General features: G+C 47.4%; 1 protein-coding gene across 2 annotated transcripts in view; it reads right to left on the reverse strand.

Annotated features, from left to right (window-relative positions):
• Nucleotides 1-20,611, reverse strand: part of GALNT2 (polypeptide N-acetylgalactosaminyltransferase 2) — a 443,362-nt gene that overhangs the window by 205,615 nt on the left and 217,136 nt on the right. For both annotated transcript variants that reach the window (XM_063917730.1, XM_063917729.1), the window contains exon 7: nt 12,986-13,107. In XM_063917730.1, the coding sequence (XP_063773800.1) occupies nt 12,986-13,107 (122 nt within the window). The remainder of the gene's footprint in view (nt 1-12,985; nt 13,108-20,611) is intronic.

The raw sequence follows: 20,611 nt of genomic DNA on the forward strand, positions 1-20,611 counted from the left end.
CTGAGCCAGGGGGCGGGGATATATGGTCGGGCCCGTTGCATGCTGGGAGGCCGGAAAGCTTTGACTGATTGGTGCAAATCCGCTGTCGCTCCATCATATCCATTGTTATCCTGTGGATAACCTGTGGACCCTGCCGGAGAAATCTGGACTTTTATGGAGCCCAAGCGTAGGCCCACTTCCACACCAGCCTGCAGAAAGAGAAACCGTCCTAGTTGAAACTCCACCGTTGGATATTTCTTGGATTCACACCAAGACACATACTTTTTCCAAATTTGATGGTAATGTTTAGACGTAACTCCCTATCTAGCCTGAATGAGGGTAGGAATTACATTTTTCGGAATGCCCTTCCGAGCTAAGATTTGGCGTGCAACCTCCATGCCGTCAAACGTAGCCGTGGTAAGTCTTGATAAGCGAATGTCCCCTGTTGAAGAAGGTCCGCGCGAAGAGGAAGAGGCCTCGGATCCTCCAGGACCTTCCAGAAGGTCCGCGTACCAAGCCCTCCTTGAGCAGTCCGTAGCAATGAGGATCGCCTGAACTCTTGTTCTTTTTATTAGCTTGAGAATTGTTGGGATGAGTGGAAGTGGAGTGAACACATACACCGACTGGAACACCTACAGTTACCAGTGCGTCTACCGCCACTGCCTGTGGGTCTCTCGACCTGGAGCAGTACCTGCGAAGCTTCTTGTTGAGTCGAGAGGCCATCATTTCTAACCATGGTATGCCCCATCGGCTTGTCACCTCTGCTAACACCTCCGGGTGAATGCCCTATTCTCCTGGATGGAGATTGTGTCTGCTGAGGAAGTTCGCTTCCCAGTTGTCCACTCCAGGAATGAAGATTGCTGATAGCGCCACTGCGTGCTTTTCTGCCCAGAGGAGAATTCTTGTTACCTCTGTCATCGCCGCTCTGCTCTTCGTTCCGCCCTGTTGGTTTATGTAGGACACTGCCGTCACATTGTCCGACTGAACCTGAATGGCCTGATCTTGCAGAAGATGTTCCTCTTGTAGAAGGCCATTTTATATGGCCCTTAGTTCCAGAATGTTTATTGGAAGTATGAATTCCAGACTTGACCACCTTCCTTGGAAGTTTTCCCCTTGGGTGACCACACCCCAACCTCTGCAACTTGCATCCGTGGTTAGAAGGATCCAATTCTGAATCCCGAACCTGCAGCCCTGAAGTAAGTGAGAAGACTGCAGCCACCAGAGCAGCGACTTTCTGGCTTTCGGCGACAAGCGTATCCGTTGGTGCATGTGGAGATGTGATCCCAACCATTTGTCTAGTAGATCCAGTTGGAAGGACCTGGCATGGAATCTTCCGTACTGTAGAGCCTTGTAGGGGGCTACCATCTTCCCCAGAAGGCGAATGCACTGATGAACCGATACCCGGGCTGGCTTGAGGATATCCCGTGCCATTGCTTGGATCACCAACGCTTTCTCTACCGGTAGAAACACCCTCTGCACTTCTGTGTCGAATATCATCCCCAGGAAGGGCAGTCTCCTTGTTGGTTCCAAATGTGACTTTGGAAGGTTCAGGATCCACCCATGATTCTGGAGCAGTTGAGTTGCGAGAGCAATACTCTGCAACAATCTCTCCCTGGATGATGCTTTATCAAGAGATCGTCCAGATATGGAATTATGTTCACTCCTTGCCTGCGGAGGAGTAACATCATTTCTGCCATGACCTTAGTGAACACACGCGGTGCAGTGGAGAGGCCAAACGGCAGTGCTCGGAACGGATAGTGACAATCTAGCAACGCAAATCTGAGATAAGCCTGGTGAGGCGGCCAGATCGGAATATGAAGGTATGCATCCTTGATATCCAGGTATACTATGAATTCCCCATCCTCCAGACCTGAGATCACTGCTCTCAGAGACTCCATCTTGAACTTCAATTCCCTTAAAGTAGGGGTTCAATGACTTTAGGTTTAAAATCGTCCTTTAACGTGAGTGTCTTAGGTGAGGTGGAACTGGAACAATTAAAATTGTTTGGACCAATTTTTGAATGGCTTCCTGTAGGATAGCACTTTCTGTCAGCGAAACTGGTAAGCCTGATTTGAAGACGTCTCGCTCCCACCTGCCCGATCTCCAGGCTGGGAGGACCACCGTCATGCTGAAAATTTAGAGGAAGCAGAACCTGGTTTCTGTTCCTGAGAACCTGTTGGTGCAGGTTTTTTGGATTTTCCCGACCACCCCTAAAGAAGGAGGAAGGGGATTTGGATTTTTTACATTTTGCGGTCCGAAAGGACTGCAGCGTAGAAGTTGGATAAGATTCCCTAGTTGGTGGAGCCGCTGAGGGGAGAAAGGTTGACTTACCCGCAGTTGCCGTGGAAATCCACACATCCAATGTATCCCCAAACTAAGCCTGACCTGTGATGGGTAGGTTCTTCACACTTTTCTTGGATTCTGCATCCGCAGTCCATTGGAGCAGCCAGAGTCCTCTGCGTGCTGATACCGCCATGGAAGTAGTCCTTGCATTCAGCATTCCAAGGTCTTTCATGGCCTCCACCATGAACCCAGCAGATCCCTGTATGTGACGTAAAAAAAAATCAATGTCACACCTATCCATAGAACTTAAGTCTTCTAGTAATGTGCCTGACCACTTTACTATGGCTTTAGATATCAACGCACAAGCAACAGTGGGCCTTAACGCCACGCCTCTAGCGGTGTATATAGATTTGAGCATATTCTCAATCTTGCGGTCAGCCGGCTCCTTTAGGGCGGTTGCACCAGGGACAGGTAAAACCACCTTTTTAGACAACCTAGATACAGAAGCGTCTACTATAGGCGGATTTTCCCATTTCTTTCTATCCTCTTCAGGGAAAGCAATGAGAATTCTTTTAGGGATCTTGAATTTTTTCTCTGGGTGTTCCCAGGATTTTTCAAATAAAGAGTTCAGCTCTTTAGAAGCAGGGAAGGTGAGAGAGGATTTCTTATTTTCTGTAAAATAAGATTCCTCATCCGGCTCAGGTACCTTCTCAGTAATATGCAAAACATGGCTTCAATCATCAACTGCACCCCCTTAGCAAGGGATGCATCCCCCCCTGCATATCCCCATTACCGTCCCCTGTATCAGAGTCGGTATCAGTGTTAACTTGCATTATTTGGGCAAGTGTAGGTTTTTTAGGGTATGTGGGTGGGGTATGTGAGGGAGTAGGAGCTGAATGCTGTAACCCCTCTACAGACTTTCTCAAAAACTGCATTTCTTTCTCATTATGTGACATCAGTGATGAAATCTGTGATATCATTCCCCTTAAAGAATCCACCCATATGGGTTCGGATTTTACAGGTTGGAAAAGCACATTGCAGTCCTGAGTACATGGGATAGACTCTTCAGGAGAAGATACACAATCTGCTGCACAGGATACAGAGCCCTTAGACATGGTAATGTGGATAAATACACATACACAGGAAAATGTCAGACAGTTTCTCCCAGAGTACCTTCAGAGAGTCAAAGAGTATAAAGAGCCAGTCACACAGTGCCCCAGTTGGCAGTTAATATAGTAAAAGCCCGGCGCTGACTAAGTAACCTTAATAGTGTAATCAGTTCTAATTTCACTCTCCCCCCGTCTATAACACCCTGGTACCGCAGAGGTATGCTGGAGTTATGTGGGGTGCAGCACTCCCTGTCAGCATCTCTTTCTGATGATCTGCAGGGAGAAAATGGCGCTGGTGAGTGCTGGATCCGCTTTGAGGAGAAGTCCCGCCCCCTGTAATGGCGCGTCTTCCCACACTTAGTTGTTTATACTGGCCTGAGGTAATTTGCTGCTAACAGCAGGATTAGCCCCTGTTAGCCTTTGTGTAGGGTGACTGCGCTGACCCAGGACGCCCCTCACAGCGCCGTACACAGTGTGCCGCTGAGCCTTCCGGAGGGCAGCCTGTCAGAGCTGCGCTCCCACCCCTGTGCCGCCATTCACGCCGGCGACCCGCTTCCCGGGCCACCGGCGCTGTTCTCACCACTCTTCTTTCTTCTGGCTACGTTAGGGAGTGGCGGCCGTGCTGCGGGAGTGAGCGGTCGTCTCGTGGGCTTGCGATCAGCACCCTCAGGAGCTCAGTGTCCTGTCAGCGGAGATAGAGAACCATTAACTTCTAGAGTTGGTTCCTACTCTCCCCCTAAGTCCCACGAAGTAGGGAGACTGTTGCCAGTAGCCTCCCTGTACCTAACTAACTTAGAAAAATAATAAAACTAGATAAACTCCTAAGAGCTCCCCTAGCTGTGACCGGTTCCTCCGGGCACATTTTCTAAACGGAGTATGGTAGGAGGGGCATAGAGGGAGGAGCCAGCCCACACTATTAAACTCTTAAAGTGCCAATGGTTCCCAATGGACCCGTCTATACCCCATGGTACTAATGTGGACCCCAGCATCCTCTAGGACGTAAGAGAAACTAGTGTTCATTCTAGCACCCTGCACCTTTCAAAATCCGTGCAGTTCCTTTTTCCTGCCTGGGTGTCACTCTCTGCTGTGATGCTTCTCAGCACACTGTGATCTGTTACTCAGTGCTGTGATACAGACCTGTGTGTACTGAGAAGCATCAGAGCAGAGAGCGACACCCCAGACAGGAAAGAGGGACTGCACAGGATTTGAAAAGTGCAGGGTGCTAGAATGAACACTAGAAACCACATTAATATTATCATACACATATGCATTATGCACTTATCCAACTAGTCATACTTAAAAGGTAGATAAAGACTTAGTGCTCTAAACCATACTCAATAGAGTGGGAGACTTACCCCGCTTCCAGGATCGATCAATACGTCTGCGAAAGCTGAGTGCATCCAGACGCAAATAGTGTACACTGCCGCTCTGTAAACCTATAGTGAACACAGACGCCCAAGTGAACACTGACGCACCAGTCACACAGACGCCTATGCTGCGACTGGGTCCCTTAGTACACAGCGTCTCAGACGGAAGCAGGAAAACGGTTCATGGCAGGAGACTTGTAGGAAAGTCGTCATGAACTGGGGGGAGGGGCGACCAGGAGAGCGTCTTACTCCCCACTGCTGACATCAACCGTAGGGATCGCGGCCTCATACTACTCCTCCTGTAGCCTATGATTCCTAAGGGCTAGCGCTGGTGCACCCGAGGTGGCAGCTGCGTCAGCGACTGTTTGGTAGTCTCCTCCCAAAGCTGTGCGGCTGAGTCCGTATTCCCCCTCTAAGCGGAACCGATGCCTTACCTTCTCCCCGTGCTCCGGCCACAGCCTGGTAATGTCCGCTGGACCTGCTAGTATATCCAACACAGACGCCCGCCGAAACAGCACTGTACTCGTGAGTAAGCGCGGCTTAGTAGAGAGTTGTTGGTGGAACGCTTTCTAAAGTACGTATAAGACGCTTTTTAGAAAGATCCGTCAAAATAATAGTAAGACTATAAAAATAAAATAAGAAAGCTTACGGCTGCTAAAAACCAGCAGCCCATTGACCATGGTCCAGCTCCTGCCGCACCAAACAAAAAACGGATTTGTTTGAGCCAGGAGGCGGGGATAGAAGGACAGGCCCGTTGCATGCTGGGTGGCCGAAAAGCTTTGGCCGATTGGTGCAAATCTGCTGTCACTTCATCATATCCCAATGTTATCCTGTGGAGAAAAAGGGATTAATAACCCAGTGAGAATTTCTGAAAGAGTCCACATGACAGGACGTATGGGCCTGTCCAATGATTTGAAGACAAAAGATCAGCCAGTTGTACAGGATTTAATTAACACAAAGGTAGTTTTAGACAATGTAATTTTAATGAGATAAATTGTTATTAATATTGGGCAAGATATCACATGAACAAGTGTATTATAGGTTTAGCGACACTGTAAATTGATGCATAAACCTATGTACATGTTCTTTATGTGGACTAAATTACTAATGCTACAGTATAAAAGTTTTTGATGTTACTGTAACAAGAAGGTTACTAAAAGTTATAATAATGATCCTAGTAGACCTTCAGTTTAGCAAGTATGTACTACAACCACGTCTATAATACTCTGTCAATACAATACAATACTACTACAGTGTATATAACATATTCGGTAACATTTACTGTATTCCAACAGAGATTTTTAAGTTATGTTTAACTAGCGTTGGAGTCTATTCAAAAACGAGTTTTATGGTAAGAACTTGCCCTTGTTAAAACTCTTTCTGCGAGGTACACTGGGCTCCACAAGTCGGGACAATGGGATATAGAGTAGGATCTTGATCCGAGGCACCAACAGGCTCAAAGCTTTGACCTTCTTCCCAAGATGCATAGCGCCGCCTCCTATATCACCCCGCCTCCCAGCACAGGAGCTCAGTTTAGTTAACCAGCCCAATGCAGTAGCAGGAAAAGAGACGACAACGGTTAGTAGCCACATACACCACACTCAACGCCTTGTGGAGCCCAGTGTACCTCGCAGAAAGAGTTTTAACAAGGGTTAATTCTTACCATAAAACTCGTTTTCTGCTGCGGAGTACACTGGGCTCCACAAGTCTGGACAATGGGGATGTCCTAAAGCAGCTCCTTATGGAAGAGGACGCACTGTAGCGGGCACAAGAACCCGGCGTCCAAAGGAAGCATCCTGGGAAGCGGCAGTATCGAAGGCATAGAACCTTATGAATGTGTTCCCGGAGGACCACGTAGCCGCCTTGCACAATTGATCAAGGGTCGCACCACGTTGGGCCGCCCAAGAAGGTCCAACAGACCGAGTAGAATGGGCCGTAATGTGAACAGGAGCCGACAGACCAGCCTTCACATAAGCATGCGCAATCACCATTCTGATCCACCTGGCCAGGGTCTGCTTGTGAGCAGGCCAGCCACGTTTGTGAAATCCAAACAAAACAAAGAGAGAATCAGACTTTCGAATAGAAGCAGTTCTCTTCACATAGATACGGAGAGCCCATACCACATCCAAAGACCGCTCTTTGGGAGACAAATCAGGAGAGACAAAAGCTGGAACCACAATCTCCTGATTAAGGTGGAACGAAGAAACCACCTTAGGCAAATATCCGGGACGAGTCCTAAGAACCGCCCGGTCACGGTGAAAAATCTGATATGGGGAACTACAAGACAAGGCACCCAAACCCGACACTCTTCTAGCAGAGGCAATAACCAATAGAAGCACCACCTTAAGGGAAAGCCACTTAAGGTTATCTGAACCAAGAGGTTCAAATGGAGACTCTTGTAACACCTCCAAAACCACCAACAAGTCCCAAGGAGCCACACACCCTGAGTGAAAGTATGAACATCAGGTAAAGTCGCAATTTTTTATTCTGAAACCACGTCGACAAGGCAGAAATATGAACCTTGAGGGAGGCCAGACGCAGGCCTAAATCTAGGCCCTGCTGTAGAAAAGCCAAAAGTTTGGCTGTACTAAACTTGGAAGCGTCATAATGGTTAGATGCGCACCAAACAAAGTAGGAATGCCAGACCCGATGGTAAATCCGAGCAGAGGCCGGTTTCCGGGCCCGCAACATAGTTTTAATGACCTCTTCAGAAAAACCTTTAGCTCTTAAGATGGAAGCTTCAAGAGCCACGCCGTCAAAGACAGCCGGGCTAGGTCCTGGTAGACACAGGGGCCCTGAACGAGGAGGTCTGGGTGTTGTGGAAGTAGAAGTGGACGCTCTGACGATAGGCCTTGCAGGTCTGAGAACCAGTGCCGTCTGGGCCACGCCGGAGCTATGAGAAGCAGATTTCCTTTTTCTTGCTTGAACTTCCGAATTACCCTGGGCAGGAGTGACACCGGAGGGAACACGTACGGCAGCCGAAACCTCAACGGCACTGCCAGCGCATCCCTGAATGCTGCTTGAGGATCCCTTGTCCTTGCTCCGAAGACCGGAACCTTGTGATTGTGTCGAGACGCCATCAGATCCACATCTGGAAGACCCCACCTTTCCACGAGGAGTTGAAACACTTCTGGATGGAGGCCCCACTCGCCGGCATGCACGTCCCGACGACTGAGAAAGTCCGCTTCCCGATTCAGGACTCCCGGAATGAATATTGCCGATATTGCCGGTAGATGGCGTTCTGCCCAACGTAGAACCTGTGAGGCTTCCTTCATTGCCAAACGGCTTCGAGTGCCGCCTTGATGATTTATGTAAGCCACTGTGGTGGCGTTGTCTGACTGAACTTGAACAGGACGGTTCTAAATCAAATGCTGGGCTAGGTTCAACGCATTGAAGACCGCCCGCAATTCCAGAATGTTGATCGAGAGGAGAGATTCCTCCTTGGTCCACCGACCCTGCAAGGAGTGTTGCTCCAGCACCACGCCCCAACCTCTTAGACTGGCATCTGTCGTCAACAGGACCCAGTTGGATATCCAGAAGGGACGGCCTCTGCACAATTGTCGGTCCTGGAGCCACCAGAGCCGCGACAGACGGACCTCCGGAGTCAAAGAGATAATTTGAGACCTGATCTGGTGAGGCAGGCCGTCCCACTTGGCTAGAGTCAGCCTCTGGAGGGGGCGAGAATGGAATTGAGCATACTCCACCATGGCGAATGCTGATACCATGAGGCCCAGCACCTGCATTGCCGAATGTATCGACACTTGCGGACGAGAAAGGAAGCAACAAACCCTGTCCTGAAGTTTCAGGACTATCTCCTGAGACAAGAACAACCTCTGGTTGTGAGTGTCCAACAGCGCTCCCAGATGCACCATGCTCTGAGCAGGGACCAGGGAGGATTTCTTCCAGTTGATGAGCCACCCGTGGGCTTGTAGAAACCGGACCGTCATATCCAGATGACGCAAGAGAAGATCTGGGGAATTTGCCAGGATTAACAAGTCATCCAGATACGGCAGTATCCTGACCCCTTGACGGCGGAGTACCACCGTCATCACCACCATAACTTTGGTGAAGACTCGCGGAGCCGTTGTTAAACCAAATGGTAACGCCCAAAACTGGTAATGAAGGTTGCGAATAGCGAACCTCAGGTATTGTTGACGTGACACTGCTATAGGAATATGCAGGTAAGCATCCTGTATGTCCAGGGAGACCATGTAGTCCCCAGGTTCCAAGGCCAGAACTATAGAGCTAAGGGTTTCCATACTGAACTTGGAAACCTACACAAACTTGTTCAGTGCCTTGAGGCTGAGAATGGGCCGGGAGGACCCATTCGGTTTCGGAGCTAGAAACAGCGGAGAATAGTACCCCTGGCCCCTCTGAGCAAGAGGCACCTGTACTACGACTCCTGTATCCAGGAGGGTCTGTACCACCGAATGCAGTGTTTGCCTTTGTCTGGTCCGACGGGACGTCTGTCTGGCAAAATCGATGAGGGGGGGCCCACCCCGTCATGCGGCAGGCTTATCGGTCTTGGCTGCTGGCTGACGGGCAGCCCAGGCTCTTTTGGGCTTCGGCTTACCAGGTTTGGAAGTGCGGGCCTCCTTATGGTACGCCTGACCTTTTGCTTTACCTGAAGGACGAAAGGGGCGAAAGGACGTGCCTTTGGCCTTCGACACAGAAGGAGCTGTATTAGCCAGTTTTGGCAGTAGCCAAGTCAGCCACTATCTTATTTAAGTCCTCCCCAAACAGAATATCCCCCTTGAAAGGGAGTACCTCCAGAGTTTTTCTAGAGTCCAGATCCACAGACCAGGATCTCAGCCACAATATCCTGCGAGCCAGGACTGACGTAGTAGAGGCCTTGGTTGCTAGGATACCGGCATCAGAAGCCGCCTCTTTAATATAGCGAGAAGCTGTGACAATATATAACAAGCATTGTCTAGCATGGTCAGAGGAGATTTCAGCTTCTAACTCCAAGGCCCATGCTTCAATAGCCTCTGCCGCCCATGTAGCTGCAATAGTGGGCCTTTGTGCAGCACCCGTGAGAATGTAAATCGCTTTTAGACAACCCTCGACACGTTTATCTGTAGGCTCTTTTAGAGACGTGACGGTAGTGACGGGTAGAGCTGAGGAAACCACCATCCTAGCCACATGTGAGTCTACTGGAGGAGACAGCTCTGGCGCGAGGGGATAGGGAGCCAGCATCTTCTTTTGAGGCACAAACTTCGTACCCGGGCTTTGCCAGGGTTCCTGACGTATATCCACTAGGTGGTCAGAGTGAGGTAAAACTTGTTTAATCACCTTCTGACGCTTGAACCTATCTGGTTTCTTAGGAGGAACGGATGGCTCAGGATCATCCGTTATCTGCAGAATTAACTTAATAGCCTCCAAAAGATCAGGAACATCCACATGTGAACTACCCTCCCCATCAGCCGTATCTGAGTCAGAACCTGTGGGGTCAGTGTATGTGCTGTCTTCATCAGACGAGATGTCAGTGACAGCGGTGGATTGTGAGGAGACGAGCGCTCGCTTAGAGGACCTCTTGGACTTAGGCGAGCGTTGGTCAGACTTTTTAGTAGTCAGGGACTGGTTCAACTTCTTTAATTGAGCAAATAAATCGTCCGCCCACAGCGGGTTAGCTGCAGGGACCACATACGGTTGTACCGGCATTGGGGGTCCCATAGGGGGTGTTAGTTTATGAACTAGCGTATGCAGAAGCGTGGAAAAAGCGGCCCACGGAGGGTCAGTATGTGCCTCCGTTGCCACAGTCCCACTGGGGGGCAAGGAGCCCCCAGAACCAGAGCCCACAGCTGCTATATTCTCCCCATATGTGCCTGTGGCTTCAGCAACACCAGCAGTGTGTTCCACCCCAGAACCGTTACCCTCAGAAGCAGACATGATATTACTTGCAGTATGAGGTAACAGTACAATTATTAGCAGCCCTATATTCCTAAACCCAAACCCCTGCGCAGTGTAGTCAGCACCAGCAGAGATAAAGGAGAGATATGGTGACTAAATCACAGAGAAAAATACGTAATACAGTATATCTTTGTGAAAATCCTATATTAAATAACACCTGACGCACCAAGCCCCCTCAGGTTATAGAATATAGGGATAGCAAGTTGAGTGAAAGACACGAGATGGACACCACTCAGCTATCAAAACACAAGATCAAGATCCTACTCTACACCCCATTGTCCAGACTTGTGGAGCCCAGTGTACCCCGCAGCAGAAAAACAAATACCCAATCTCCTATTTGTCTATTGCATTGAAGTGAGGAGAATTAGAACAACATGTATCCAATTAAACCACTGCATCACTCACGAGTGCCAGAATACTTAACAAGATGAGTGTGATTAAGTTAATGAGAGCAGAGCTGCACGTGACAGGGAATAGTCATGGTGTGAGATGGGAATGGAGGCAAGTGGTAGACTGTAATATTATAAAGAGAAGGAAAAATCAGCATAAGAAATTAGTGTTGGGAGGCTCCTGGGTTTTAAAATCAATGTATTCTGATATGGGCGTCATCGTCATAGAGGTGCATTGTAAAAAACTCCTTCCAAGGAGCGTATGTAAAGAATTGTGTGCACATGTAGGTCAAGTAAATGGAAGTGCAGTAACATTACCAGCCCCCTAGGTGTGGACATGATATTTTTGAAGAATATTAAAAAAACAATGTAAGCATTATCTGTGCTCTGCAATCCTTTCCAATACACTACAGGTTTGTTGTGTAATCGGGATAGCACAGATAAACTAACTGGAAAACAAACTAAGAAGGGTTAATTCCAAGTTTCATATATTACAGATACTGGGCTATTGTTTGATCCTTTTAATCATAGTAATGTACTAATATGGTGTGCTTTTTTGTGTGCCCTCATGAATGTAATATTTGAGAATGCATTCATCATTCAGCAAAAGATAAGCAGTGTATTTTCTAGAGTGCATCAATAAGTGATTTTGGAATAAAGGAACTTCATTTTGGTAGCAGGTACTGGGGAAGGGACTGATAAAAATATTGGCTAATGTGTTAGCCGTCATTGTAGCCAGGCTATAAAGCAGGGCAGACCAACCTCTGGCTCTCAAGCCACTGTAAAATGACAAGTCCCAGCATACCCTGCCACATGCTTGCTATTATCAGGGCTGCTAAAACTGTGTCAGGGAATGCTGGCATGGGCAGTTTCACAACAGCTGGGAGTGCCAAAAGGACTGCTATAAAGGGTTATTTTGATGCGATATATGTGTTACTTACCCACTGGAACTTAAACACTTTATGTAATTTAAATTTTAATGCAGAGAATAACCGTTTTCTTTGCCAGAGCAATAGAGACTCAATAAGCCTCTACTGATAATGTAATCAATTCAGAGCCCACTCGGGACTTCCCATAAGACTAGTCAATCACAACTGCAGAATGTGTGAGAAACTGTTTGGGATTTGCAGGTTGGACAATGACCCCCCTCACCATCAAATAGCGAGGGGCTTCTAATGAGCAGATCGCACTATGATTTATTCATTATTATTATTTTTTTATTAAAGTAAACTGCAAATAAAGCCCCACCTGCAGTCATTTCAAGTACTATTAATATTAAGAGCTTCACATATAGAGGAAGAAACAAAACAGGGAAGTATATAGACTGCTGAATTTAGGTTAAGTTTTCATTTGCTGTATAATTTGGGTAGGATATACTTTTACACTGAACAAGTCCTTTTTAAAAGGGGAGGGTTTTTTTTTTTTTAAACAAAGGTTCAATATTAATTCAAAGTTCCACATTATCAAGTGCAAACACAATCAGAACCCCATTCTACAAAAATTGCCTTTATACACACACATTATTATTTAAACAACATCTCTGCAGAATTACCTAGTCCAGCATTTCATACTATCACAGTACTCTAGGCAAGTGGTATTAGTGCAAGCTTTCAGTACAGCAGTTCATATTTTTTTTTTTTTTTTTTTTTTTTTTTAGTCATGCTATAGAGAAAAAAATATCGCACAAACAGCGTAGAGATAAGGCTACTACTGTATACAGATGTGATGTTCATAGTATATTCACAAGGTGTACAAATGTTATGTTGGAACAAGTAATGAACCACCATACTCAACTGCAAATGGCCTTGTGTGAATGTTTCCTTATTGTTCTTAATATTGTGGATGTTTTAGTCTTTTCCCTTATCTGGTCTCATACACATAAGTAGAATGGGAGTTTGACTGTAGTTACATAGAATAGTTGTTTGTGTCATCACATCGAGCTGGTTACCTCAGCAACTCTTTCAAGGAGGGGCTCCAACCAATGCTCGTTACATTCACAGTGGCTATCAAGGAACGTGAGAACTTCAGATTGTGCAGCATCTGCTCCCTTAACACGTGAACGCATAAGACCTGTTATAAAAGACAACAGATTGTTAAACTTGTATAAAAAATAATTTACTAAGTTTAAAGTTATCATCATCAAATGCAGCAAAGATATGACACATTATAAAATGATTAATTCAACCAATCTAAAAAACAGTATTTGCAGGCACAAAGTAAAATAACAGCATTCATAAGAACACAAAGAACGAAAATTATAAAATTGAGTAGTATTACTTTTGTTTGTGTAACTACAAACCGTGCTGTATTTGACATCTCTGAATATAGGGGTCAATATAATTAAACGCAGATTGGATAGTGGCAGGAAGGACTATTCATTATGATGACTAGTAAACCACCCTGGGCAGCATATCTAACCTCTATAACTAACTGGCAAGAGCAGACATAGTGCCAGGGAACTGTCCGGACCCCCGCCAGTATAAAAATGTATTTAAAAAGAGCGGGTCTGAAGCGCACCATTACAGGGGTGGAGCTTAGCCCTCACAGCACACTGCCCGGCGCCATTTTCTCTACACAAGGCTGCAGAGACGCTGGTCCTTCCTCACACTGCTGCATATGTATCAGGGTGAAAAACTGGGGGGGGGGGGTACAGTTATTTTGGTGCATTATTTGTAAATTATAAAAGCGCTGCAGGTCTGGGGCATTTCTGTGGTGTTTCAGACCGGATTGAGAGCTGGGGTGTGAGCTGGCAATAACTCCCTCTGTGTCTCTCTGACAGGCTTTACTGTGGGACGGTCACCTATAGGCCCAGTGTGTCTGCGTGTGTTGGGTGCACGTGTGTCGGCATGTCTGAGGCGGAGGGCTCTTCCCAGGAGGAGACTATGTTAGGGACACAAACGGCTGCGGGAGTGACCCTATCGGCACCACCGACACCTGATTGGGTGAATGTTTTGAGTGCTCTGAATGCTAATGTCGCTTTGATAAATAAGAGATTGGATAAATCTGAGTCTCAGAACCAGGCTTGGAAGAAATCCGTAGAGGATGTGTTGTTACAAGTCCAGACACCCTTGGGATCACAAAAACGTTAATTTGCCCAGCTGGCAGACACGGATACCGACACGGACACTGACTCTAGTGTCGACTATAGTGATGCCAGATTAGATCCAAAACTGGCAAAGAGCATTCAGTACATGATTGTGGCTATACAAGACCTATTACATATCAATGAGGACCCTACTGTTCCTGATACTATGGTCTGTATGTATAAAGGAAAGAAACCTGAGGTAACGTTTCCTCCCTCTCATGAACTGAACACGCTTTGTGAAAAGGTTTGGGAAAATCCTGACAAAAAGATTCTGATTCCCAAAATGATTCCAGTGGCGTATCAGTTTCCCTCTGGGGATAGGGAAAAATGGGAGTCACCCCCCATTGTGGACAAAGCTCTATCACGGCTGTCCAAAAAGGTGGTTCTTTCGTCCCCTGACATGGCAGCCCTAAAGGATCCTGCGGATCGTAGGCAGGAAAATACACTGAAATACATTTATGTCACCTATGCAGATGCAATGGCGGGTACGCTACTCAGACCAGCCATTGCATCTGCGTGGGTGAGTAGTGCTATCGAAAAATGGGCAGATAACTTGTCATCTGAAATAGATACCCTGGATAGGGATAGCATTCTTTTGACACTAGGTTATATCAGGGACGCTGCAGTTTACCTAAAGGAAGCTGCAAGGGATATTGGCCTCTTGGGATCAAGGGCCAATGCCATGGCGGTCTCAGCTAGGAGAGCATTGTGGATTCATCAATGGAATGTGGATGCTGACTCTAAGAAAGCTATGGAGTCTCTACCGTATAAAGGGTGGGGTATTGTTTGGTGACGGCCTCGCTGATTTGGTATCTACGGCTACCGCGGGTAAGTCATCATTTTTACCTTATGTGCCTGCACCACAAAAGAAAGCACACCACTATCAGATGCAGTCCTTTCGGCCCAATAAATGCAGAAAGGCCAAGGGTCTTCCTTCCTTGCTACTAGAGGAAAGGGTAAAGGTAAACGATCACCGGCCGTGGCCGGTTCCCAGGAGCAGAAGTCCTCCTCGGTTTCTGCCAAATCCACCGCATGACGCTGGGGCTCCTCTGCGGGAGTCCGCACCGGTGGGGGCACGTCTAAAGCTCTTCAGTCAGTTCTGGGCTCGTTCGGCCCTGGACCCATGGGTTTTAGAAATAGTGTCCCAGGGGTACAAACTGGAGTTTCAAGACATTCCCCCTCACAGATTTTTCAAATCGGCCTTACCAGCTTCTCTTCCGGACAGGGAGGTCGTATGCGCCGCAATACAAAAATTGTGTCACAATCAAGTCATTATCAGGGTTCCCCCGTCGCAACAGGGAGAAGGCTTTTATTCGAGCCTGTTCGTGGTCCAGAAGCCAGACGGCTCAGTCAGACCAATCCTGAACCTCAAATCCCTCAATTTCTACCTGAAAAAATTCAAATTCAAGATGGAATCTCTCCGGGCAGTGATCTCCAGTCTGGAGGAGGGGGATTTTATGGTGTCGGTTGACATAAAGGATGCCTACTTACATGTTCCCATTTATCCTCCACATCAGGCTTACCTGAGGTTTGCAGTTCAGGATTCTCATTACCAATTTCAGATGTTGCAGTTTAGTCTGTCCACGGCTCCGAGGGTTTTCACCAAAGTAATGGCCGAAATGATGGTTCTCCTGCGCAAGCAAGGAGTCACAATTATCCCGTACTTGGACGATCTCCTGATAAAGGCGAGATCAAGGGAACAATTACTGCAGAACATTACGCTCTCCCTGACAATTCTGCAGCAACATGGTTGGCTCTTAAACTTGCCAAAATCACAGTTGGTTCCGACGGGACGGCTGTCGTTTTGGGGAATGATTCTGGACACAGAATTAGAGAGCTTTTCTTCCAGTGGAAAAGGCTCTGGAAAATCAGAACCTGGTCAAACAAATTTTGAAACTAGCAAGAGTATCGATCCATCAATGCACTCGGTTGCTGGGGAAGATGGTGGCGGCCTACATGGCCATTCAGTTTGGCAGATTCATGCCAGAGTGTTTCAGTGGGACCTGTTGGACAAGTGGTCCGGGTCCCATCTACACATGCACCGAAGGATAACCTTGTCTTCCAGGACCAGAATCTCACTCCTGTGGTGGCTGCACAGCTCTCACCTCCTAGAGGGACGCAGGTTCGGGATCCAGGACTGGATCTTAGTGACCACGGATGCGAGTCTCCGAGGCTGGGGAGCAGTCACACAGGGTGAAAGCTTCCAGGGAAGATGGTCAAGCCAGGAAATGTGTCTACACATAAACGTTCTGGAGTTAAGGGCCATTCCGCCATTCCAGGGCGGAACAAAGAGCAGAGCGGCAATGGCAGAGGCCACACAGGTTCTCTGTTGGGCGGAAAGGCAAGTACAAATACAAGCGCTCTGTCAGCGATCTTCATTCCAGGAGTGGACAACTGGGAAGCAGACTTCCTCAGCAGACACGATCTCCATCCAGGAGAGTGGGGTCTTCATCAAGAGGTCTTTACAGAAGTGACAAGTCTTTGGAGAATTCCTCAAATAGACATGATGGTGTCTCGCCTCAACAAGAAACTTCAGAGATATTGTTCCAGGCCGAGAGACCCTCAAGTAATAGCAGTGGACGCCCTAGTGACACCTTGGGTGTTTCAGTCGGTGTACGTGTTTCCTCCGCTTCCACTCATTCCAAAAGTGATAAAGATCATAAGAAGAACAAAGGTTCAAGCGATCCTCATTGTTCCAGACTGGCCAAGGAGGGCTTGCTATCCAGATCTTCAGGAGTTACTCATAGGAGATCCCTGGCATCTTCCGCTGAGGGAGGATCTGTTACAGCAGGGGCCGTGCATGTTCCAAGACTTACCGCAACTTCGTTTGACGGCTTGGAGGTTGAACGCCGGATCCTAGCCCGAAAGTGTATTCCCAAGGAAGTCATCCCCACTCTTATTCAGGCCAGGAAAGGAGTAACGTCTAAACATTACCACCGTATTTGGAGGAAATATGTGTGTTGGTGTGAATCCAAGAAGGCTCCTACGGAAGAATTTCAGTTAGGACATTTTCTCCATTTTCTACAAGCCGGTGTGGACGCGGGCCTAAAGTTGGGCTCAATTAAAGTACAAATTTCAGCTTTATCGGTTTTCCTCCAGAGACAATTGGCCTCCCTTCCAGAAGTTCAGACTTTCGTGAAAGGCGTGTTGCACATCCAACCTCTCTTTGCGCCCCCTGTGGCACAGTGGGATCTTAACGTGGTGTTGCAATTCCTTCAATCTCATTGGTTTGAACCTTTACAGAAGGTAGAGTTGAAATTCCTCACTTGGAAAGTGGTCATGCTGTTGGCCTTGGCATCCGCAAGGCGGGTGTCTGAATTAGCGGCCTTGTTTCACAAGAGCCCTTATTTGATCTTCCATGAAGATAGGGCAGAGTTGAGGACTCGTCCGCAGTTTCTGCCGAACGTGGTTTCGTCGTTCCACTTGAACCAACCTATTGTGGTGCCAGTGGCTACTGATGCCTTGCTGGAATCGAAGTTTCTCGATGTAGTAAGAGCTTTGAAAATTTATGTCGCCAGAACGGCTCAGTTTAGGAAAACGGAGGCTCTGTTTGTCCTGTATGCTCCCAACAAGATTGGGGCTCCTGCTTCCAAACAGACTATTGCGCGCTGGATCTGTCATACAATTCAGCATGCTCATTCTACAGCTGGATTGCCGTTACCGAAATCGGTGAAGGCCCATTCTACCAGAAAGGTGGGCTCGTCCTGGGCGGCTGCCGGGGGGGTGGTGGGGGGGGAGAGGGTCTCGGCATTACAACTTTGCCGAGCGGCTACTTGGTCGGGTTCAAACACCTTTGCGAAGTTCTACAAGTTTGATACCCTGGCTGATGAGGACCTCATGTTTGGTCAATCGGTGCTGCAGAGTCATCCGCACTCTTCTGCCCGTTCTAGAGCTTTGGTATAACCCCATGGTTCTTGATGTGACCCCAGCATCCTCTAGGACGTATGAGAAAAAAGGATTTTAATACCTACCGGTAAATCCTTTTCACTTAGTCCGTAGAGGATGCTGGGCGCACGTCCCAGTGCGTACTGTATCTGCAGTTTTTGTTGCGTTTTTAACACAGGTTGTGTTACGTTTTAGTCAGCCTGTTGCTGACGTTGTTCATGCCGTTGATTTGCGTTATGTTAAATGCCATGTTGTACGGCGTGCTTGGGGTGTGAGCTGGTATGTATCTTAGTTTAACAATAAATCCTTTTCCTTGAAATGTCCGTCTCCCTGAGCACAGTTCCTATAACTGGGGTCCGGAGGAGGGGCATAGAGGGAGGAGCCAGTTCACACCCCTTTGAAAGTCTTAAAGTGCCCATGTCTCCTGTAGATCCCGTCTATACCCCCATGGTTCTTGATGTGACCCCAGCATCCTCAACAGACTAAGAGAAAAGGATTTACCGGTAGGTATTAAAATCCTATTTTTGCATTTGTACACTAGTCTCTGGGTCCACGAAATTGTCTAATTCATTTTCAGGTACTGACAGCCTGCTTTGTTTAATATATCTGTTTTATAGTCACTCCTGGAATTCAAGCATATGATAAATCCTTAAGCAATGATTTTGTTTTGGTATTTCTACTGAAAATATAGACTCAGTTTCCCCAATGTATACCCCATCAAATATCCATGGTTGTGGATGCATTCTCCAGCATTGTTTTTTTACTTCATAAACAGGCTGCCATCAGCTTCATCGATGAACTCACCTATGATTTTTCATTGTGGCAGGTGCACCATATAACTGTGGCAAACTTCCCTGAAGAACAGTTTTGTTAGATAAATTGAGTTGTCACTGACAATACTTAATTGATGTTAGTGATTTACACCAACAGTGAATGAACCTCACAGTAATCACTAAAGTAATGAAACGTCTTTCAATCCCCACATGCCTATCCACAAGAAGCCAGACAGTACAGACGTGTACTCATACATCTAGCCTCAATACGCCATGCAGCACAAGATACCTGGCATAAGTAAACTGCCAGGTCCCATGCAACTCTGCCGTCATTGAGCGTATTAGTCGCAATGCAATGTGGCTAGGACGCACAAGGAGACTGTGCTGATTAATTTGATATGCAACACTTGCATAGTGTGTGTGACTGAGTCTGTATATGGAGCAGAACAGAACTTGTAACTGAAAAAAGCTGTGGCTGCCACATTGTAGCACCTCATGTACAAAGTCAGAGACTCAGTCGCACACAGATATACAAATGTGAAATCTAATTAATCAGCACAGTCCTGGGAGCATTGCATTGCGAATAAGATGCATTTTTGGCAAAATAAGCAAAAAAGATGCACAACTCTAGAAAATTCTCACGTGACCTGATGTGCCGTGCCAATAGGGGCTGTTTGGCGTGACTGCAGCAAAGTCTTATGAGGACATATCTGATTATTAACTAGCCTTTCTTTTGCAAAAAAGCAATGTATTCCTGTCTGTGCAAGGTCAGGGCCTACACTAGCTCCAGGACCACCACTTCAGCTAAGAACCCTGGCTCGGCCTCCATGACCATTGCTGCAGAATAATCCCAGTCCCTTTGCCACAGCCCCTGCCACCTTCACAGGGGGCTCCGCCACAACCTATCACCCAATGGGGACTCCAAGGGATACCCCCAGGAGTCAAATAACTTACCTCCAGAGGTGAGCAGAAGGAGGGGGGGGGGGGGGGGGGGGGGGGGGGGCATGGGACCAGGTTGTGGCCACCATCTTGCTGCATGCTGGCCCCCCTCACCACCATCACTGCCTCTGCCACCGATCCCCCTGGAACTGCAATGGAGGAGAGAACCGGTCGAAACCCCCGACTTATCGCCCATTCCCGTTTAACTTTCCCAGCACTGCCTGTACATCGTTTGCTGAATATGATGTTCACCGTCTTGAACCATGTTTTTTACCATGTACCTCCGCCCCACGGTTTTCTATGCCTGTATTATTCCATCAAACCCTGCAACTTATGCTTATTGTGCTCTCTAGGATTTTGCTGTCCTTAATTACTTCTGTGTAGTTTTGTACTTGCTGTAATTCTAAATCCTCTGTATAATATATCATGTTTTTGATATCTGTAAAGCGATTTTGAGCCCTACGGCAGAAAATTGCTGCATAAAAATAAGAATTTACTCACCGGTAATTCTATTTCTCGTAGTCCATAGTGGATGCTGGGGACTCCGTAAGGACCATGGGGAATAGACGGGCTCCGCAGGAGACTGGGCACTCTATAGAAAGATTTAGGACTATCTGGTGTGCACTGGCTCCTCCCCCTATGACCCTCCTCCAAGCCTCAGTTAGGAACTGTGCCCGGAAGAGCTGACACAATAAGGAAGGATTTTTGAATCCCGGGTAAGACTCATACCAGCCACACCAATCACACCATATAACACGTGATAGGAACCCCGGTTAACAGTATAACAAATGGAGCCTCTGAAGAGATGGCTCACAACAAAACCCGATTTTTGTAACAATAACTATGTACAGGTATTGCAGACAATCCGCACTTGGGATGGGCGCCCAGCATC

The sequence above is a fragment of the Pseudophryne corroboree genome, chromosome 4 (assembly GCF_028390025.1).
Source record: "Pseudophryne corroboree isolate aPseCor3 chromosome 4, aPseCor3.hap2, whole genome shotgun sequence".
In the NCBI taxonomy this organism is placed as follows: domain Eukaryota; kingdom Metazoa; phylum Chordata; class Amphibia; order Anura; family Myobatrachidae; genus Pseudophryne; species Pseudophryne corroboree.